This window comes from Talpa europaea (assembly GCF_964194135.1).
Source record: "Talpa europaea genome assembly, chromosome: 3".
Lineage (NCBI taxonomy): Eukaryota > Metazoa > Chordata > Mammalia > Eulipotyphla > Talpidae > Talpa > Talpa europaea.
Window position 1 is genome coordinate 264,163 of NC_140069.1, and position 6,000 is coordinate 270,162.

At 76.8% G+C, this 6,000-nt stretch overlaps 1 protein-coding gene across 1 annotated transcript; it reads left to right on the top strand.

Annotated features, from left to right (window-relative positions):
• Positions 1 to 2,711: 2,711 nt before the first annotated feature.
• Positions 2,712 to 5,733, top strand: SCRT1 (scratch family transcriptional repressor 1; the record flags this gene model as incomplete). The annotated part of the gene is made up of 2 exons (XM_084229610.1): positions 2,712 to 2,826; positions 4,790 to 5,733. The coding sequence occupies 2 exons, from the start codon at positions 2,712 to 2,714 to the stop codon at positions 5,731 to 5,733; spliced, it is 1,059 nt and encodes a 352-aa protein (XP_084085736.1).
• Positions 5,734 to 6,000: the final 267 nt, after the last annotated feature.

Here is a 6,000-nt window from a genome sequence, read left to right on the forward strand (position 1 = left end):
TGTCCTTTCCCAGCCTCCCAGCTGGACCCAGGGCGGGGCAGCGGCCACCTCAGGAGGCTGGGAAGGAGGGGTGGGGAGGGCCCAGGCACTGACCAGCCCCATGTGCGCTTGGCACCCAGCCGGCAGCCCTGATGGCCATGGCCAGGCGGCCCAGCTGCCCCTCCCCGCAGGGCGCTCCCCGGGGCTGCAGGCTCCACCCCAGCGCCTGCAAGGGCTGGGGGGGGGGTCCCCTTGGGAGGGCCCGGGCATCAGACACATGTGGCCCTGCTCGGACCAGGTGTCCGTCAAGAAGGTGGGGGGTCAAGGGGTGGGGAAGTCGATGGAGAGAGGCGGGCAGCAAGATGGGGGGTGGGGAGGGAGGGGTGGAGGAGGGACGGGACGCAGCAGCAGAGAGTGAAAGGCAAGAGGCCGGAGGAGGACGGGCAGGAGCGCAGGGTGGCGCGGGGGGCTGAGGCCCGGGGACGAGCGAGGGGGAGCCGGGGGAGCGGGACTGAGGGCGGGGACAGGGGGGCAGCCGGGCCAGAGCCGGGCAGTCCGCAGGAAGCAGTGGGCGGCGGTGACACAACTGTGCCTGCACGTCCCGCCGGCGCCCCGGGGTTCGCCTGGTAATTAGGCTCCGGTCCAGATGGGCCCCCTAGTCCGGCAATCAAAATGCTAATGGCCCCGCGCCTCCGGCTGCGCCTCGGCCGCCCCCCCGCCCCCCCCCCGAGGGAGCCCGGCCCCGCGGCTCGGCGGAGGGAGATCCCCGTCCCCGCCCCTCTGCGGGTCGCCGGCTGCGTGCCGGAGATAAGGGGGCGGCCGCGCCCCGCCCGCGCCCCTCGGGAGCACCTGCCACGCGAGATGAATACGCCGCCCCGCGCCCCCCGCCGCCGCCCCCGCGCGGGCCCGGCCCCAGCGCCGGGGGACGCGCGAGGCCGCGGGGCGCTGAGCTCAGCACGCCGCCCGCGCCCCGAGTGCGCCCCCGGGCGTGGCCCGCCCGCCGCGCGCTCCCGGCCCGCGCCCGCGCCCGCACAAGGTCACCGAGCGCCGCGCCGGGCGCGCACGTCCCCGCGGCTCCCGGGCCCCGCGGAGCCGCCCCCGCGACCTTGGGGCCAGCGGCGGGGCCGCCGGGGCCGGGGACAATGGCGGCGCCAGCTCCGGCCGGGGACGCACGTCCCCGCGCGCGGCCATTGTGCGGCCCGGAGCCCTCGCCCCCGCGCCCGCCATTGGCCGCCGGGCCTGACGTCACCGGCCGGCTCCGGGCGGGCGGCCGCGGGGGGGGCGCCGGGGTGCGCGGCCGCCGGGGAGCCGCGGCCGCGCGGAAGGGCGGAAAACCGCCGGGGTCGCCGGGTTTCAGAGCCGGGCCCGGCGGCCCCGCGCCCGCGGCGCGCCCCGCCCCCGCGCCGGCCCGTCCCGGGGGGGCTCCCGGCGGCCGGGTCAGCCCGGGCGAGCGCGGCGGGGAGCGCTGCGGCACAGGCGCGCGGGCCCCCGCGCTGCGCTCTCGCCGCCCCAGCGTCTGCGCCTTCGCCCCGCGCCGCCCCGCCGCCCCCGCAGATCCCGCGGCCCCGGCCCCGAAAGCCACGCGCGCGGGTCCCGCGGGGTGCCCGGCGTTCGCCCCCGCAGACCCCAGGTCGCGGCGCGGGGGCCCACACGGGTCCCCACCTCGCCTCCCGCCTCGGCTGCGCGCGGACCGCGGGGCCTCCGTGCCCGGAGCCGCGCGGCGGGGCCGCTCACGGGCGGGGCTTCGGGATCCCCGAGCCCCCTCCCCGGAGGCCCGGCCGGGCCCGGGCCCCGCGCAGCCCTTGCCGCCGGCCGCACCCCTCCTCGCCCCCCCCCCCCCCGCGGCGCCCGGCCTTTAAAAGCCGGAGGCTGGGCCGGGCCGCGGGCAGAGGCGGCCGGGGCGCGGGAGGCCGGGCTGGGAGCTGTCCGGGCGCCGAGCCCCGCCCCCGAGCCCCGTCCCGCCCTCCCCCCGCCCCTCGGCCCGCCCTCCCGGCGCACCCCTCCCCCGAGGACCCCCGCCCCCCGCCCGCCGCCCGCCGCCGCCGCTCGCTCCGGCTGCAGAACAATAAAGCGAGCCTCGCGGAGACCCCCGCCGAGGACCCCCGCCCGGCGGCCGAGCCCCCCGGCCCGCCCCTCGCCGCCCGCGGCGGAGCGCGCCGGTCGCTGGCCGAGGTGCTGGCCGGGCCGGCGCTGGCCGCGGTGCTGAAGCTGCCGGCGCGCCCGCCGCCGCCGCGATCCCCGGGCCCGGCGCCGCCGCCCCCGGGGGCATGGGGGGCCGCTGACTGAGGCTCCGCCGCGGCCGTGGGGGGCGGGGAAGGGGGCCGCGGCGCCGGGCGGCCCTGCACCCACCCGCAGCCTCCGGCCCGGGACAGAGACGCTCCCCCCTCCCCGCCCCCCCAGCCTCCTCCCCCGCCTGTCCAGGGGCGGCACTGCGGGCTGGGAAGCCGGGGCCAGAGGAGGAGGAAGGAAGGAAGGAGGAAGGAAGGAAGGAGGAAGGAGGAAGGAAGGGAGGAAGGAGGCGAAGCGCAGCGCAGCGCAGGCAGGAGAGGCGAGCCGAGGAGCGCAGAGGAGGAAGGCGGCGCCGAGGAGGCCGCGCGGGGCGGCGAGCGGCGAGGACGGCTCTCCTGCGGCGGCATCCGAAGGCCGGAGTGGGGACCGCGCTGCCGCCGCTGCTCCTCGGATGGTGACGGGGCCCCGCCGCGGCCGCAGCCCCCCAGAGCCCCCCAGGAATCATGCCCAGGTCCTTCCTGGTCAAGAAGGTCAAACTTGACACGTTCTCCTCCGCAGACCTCGAGAACTCCTACGGGCGCGCCCGCAGCGACCTGGGCGCGCGTCTGCATGAGAAAGGTGCGAGCAGGGCTGAGGCGGGGGGGGGGGGGGTGGCGGGGGGCCCGGGGCGGCGCGGAGGGGGCGGCCAGGGGGTAAGGGTGGTGGGGGCGTCGGCCCCGGGAAGCAGACCCAAGGGAGGCCGAGCCAGCAGGAGGCGATGGCTGGAGCAGGACTGTGCAGGGGGACGGAGGGGGTGGGGAATGCAGACATAGGCCAGAACCGGGCCAGGGCTGGCGCGGGAGAGTGGCAGCGCAGTAGAGCGGGTGGGGATCAGGGGTCGGGAGCAGGCGGTCCCTGGAGTGCACCCCGACCCACCGGGGCCCCGGCCCAGGCAAGCGCAGCCGCGTGAGACCAGCTGACCCGGCCGTGCACACAGACCCGGCGCAGGCTCCCTGCCTCCATCCCCGCTCTTCTTTGGCTACACCTGTGAGACTCTGCCAGGGCAGCTGGAGAGAGCGTGGCGCTCCAGGGGGTAGGCATGGGGTCCAGTGGGGCTGCCCACCTGTCAGGGCAAAGGTACCCGCAGAGGCAGCAGCAGCATCTTCCCTGAAGCCAGGGTCAGGGGACTGGTGTGGGCAAGTGCACTGCAGGCAGGGGAGGGCCCACGTACCGGGGGCAGAGGCAGGCTCTTTGTGTCAGGTTGCCCAAGTTCAAGGACAACAGTTAGCGTGCAAGCCAGGGGGCCGGCGGTGCCAGCAGCACGGGGCGGCCAGCAGCACAAGTGTGACCTGCAGGCGCAGGAGTCTGTGTGTGCGCCTGTGTGCGCCCATGTGACCCGTGCGGCCATGTGACTGCACGCCTGTGTGTGACCCTGCACGAGCGTGCACCTGCCTGTGTGCCACTGCATGGGCCGGCTGAGGCCGCAGGCCGCCGTGGGACTGCAGCCCTGGCTGGGGCTGGTCTGGGGCGGCTACATGTGTGGCCCTGCATGAGCTGGTGGTGTGTGCCCAGATTGTGCCGGGGCCCCTGCGTGCAGGAGTGCCAGGGCTGGCAGTGGCTGGGAGTCTGGGTGTGACCCTGGAGAAGCCAGAGCCTGCAGAGTGTGGGGCGTGATGTGTGACTTTGAGGCTGGGTGACCCAGCCTGTGCCTTGAGAACAACTGCAGCGCCCCGCAGGCTGCTGCTACCCACCTGCAGCTCGGCCAGGGCAGGTGTCCCTGCAGACACCCTGGCACTTTCTCCAGCACAGCCTTTCTCGGGCCGCCTGTCCCGGGGCTCGGGCAGGCCCCTGAGAGGGTCAGGGCCCGGGTGGGGGCAAGTGGATAAAGCGGAAGGAGGCAGGCCCCAAGGGCGCGGCGTCACTGCAGGGAGTGGGGAGGGCGGGCTGGGGGCTGAGGGTCAACTCCGGGGAGTCCTGGCACCTGGGAGAGCGGAGGGGCTGCGGGGGGGTGGAAGTCCAGGCCTGGTTGGGGATCTGGGGGGCCAGAGGCGCCCAGTGTCAAGGCCGGGCGTGGGTTCTGGGGGCCCAGGGGAGGCGCCGGGCGGGGACCCTGCGAGGCGGGAGGGACGGGGTCCCCGCGCTGGAGGTCCTGGCTTTGTGCGCTGCGGGTCTGCAGTGTGTTGCATAATCAGGGAAAACTGCTGAAGTGGGGAGAACCCAAGGGGGAGGGGAGGGGAGGCGGAGTAGGGGGCGGGGAGGCGGCCACGGGAAGCGCAGCCCCTCCCCTCTGACCTTGAGGCTCGGGAAGGGGGGCGGCCGCGCCCGAAGATGCGCCTCTCTCCTTCCCCCGCGAGGGTGGGGCGCGCGGCCGCGGGGGCGGAGCCGGCCGGGCCCTGGCTCATCGCTGCTCTCTCTTCCCTCCCTGCCCGCCGTCTCGTCCTCCCGGCCGCCCGGCCTCCTCCTTTGTCCTGCTGCCTCCTTCCTGGGCCCGCGTCCCCTCCCGTGTCCGCCCGTGCCCCGCCGCCCGCCCCGGTGTCTCCGCCGCTGCCCGTCCCCGTCCCTCCGCCTGTCTGTCTGTCTGTCTGTCCCGCCCGGCCCTCAGGATACCTCAGCGACTACGCGGGGCCCGCGTCCGTCTACGATGGCGACGCTGAGGCGGCCTTGCTCAAAGGGCCGTCCCCGGAGCCCATGTACGCCGCGGCGGTGCGGGGAGAGCTGGGCCCGGCGGCCGCGGGCTCGGCGCCGCCGCCCACCCCGCGCCCGGAGCTGGCCACCGCCGCGGGCGGCTACATCAACGGCGACGCGGCTGTCAGCGAGGGCTACGCGGCCGACGCCTTCTTCATCACCGACGGGCGCTCGCGCCGCAAGGCCGCCGGCTCCCACGCGGCCGCCGCCCCCGGCGCCGCCTCGGCCGCGGCCCCCGACGGCGACGAGGGGGGCGGGGGCGGGCCGGGCGCGCGCGGGGCGGGCGCGGGCGCGGGGGCCCGGGGCGGCGCGCGCGCGGGGGGCGGCGCGGAGGCGCGGGCCGGACCTGGCGCCGGCGGCCCCGGCGGCCGGCACGCGTGCGGAGAGTGCGGCAAGACGTACGCCACGTCGTCGAACCTGAGCCGCCACAAGCAGACGCACCGCAGCCTGGACAGCCAGCTGGCGCGCCGCTGCCCGACGTGCGGCAAGGTGTACGTGTCCATGCCGGCCATGGCCATGCACCTGCTCACGCACGACCTGCGCCACAAGTGCGGCGTGTGCGGCAAGGCCTTCTCGCGGCCCTGGCTGCTGCAGGGCCACATGCGCTCCCACACCGGCGAGAAGCCCTTCGGCTGCGCGCACTGCGGCAAGGCCTTCGCCGACCGCTCCAACCTGCGCGCGCACATGCAGACGCACTCGGCCTTCAAGCACTTCCAGTGCAAGCGCTGCAAGAAGAGTTTCGCGCTCAAGTCCTATCTCAACAAGCACTACGAGTCGGCCTGCTTCAAGGGCGGCGCCGGCGGCGGCCCCGCGACCCCGGCGCCCGGCGCGCCGCCTCAGCTCAGCCCGGTCCAGGCCTAGGGCGGCGGCGCCTCCGCCCGCCGGGTCGGCTCTCAGCAATACGGGCCCCAGGGAGGGCCCCGCCGCGCCCGGGCGGAGGGGCCGGGGGGCTGGCCCTCCTCGCAGCAATAGGGGGAGGGCCCGGCCCTGCACCGCCCGCCGGGGCCTTCCGGCCCCTTCAAGCAATAGGGTCCCGAGGGGAGACCCACCCCACGCCCCCCCTCCCCTCCAGGGTGCCCCAGGCTTTCTCCCAGCAATAGGGTCCGCGAGACCCAGAACCGAGCCTCA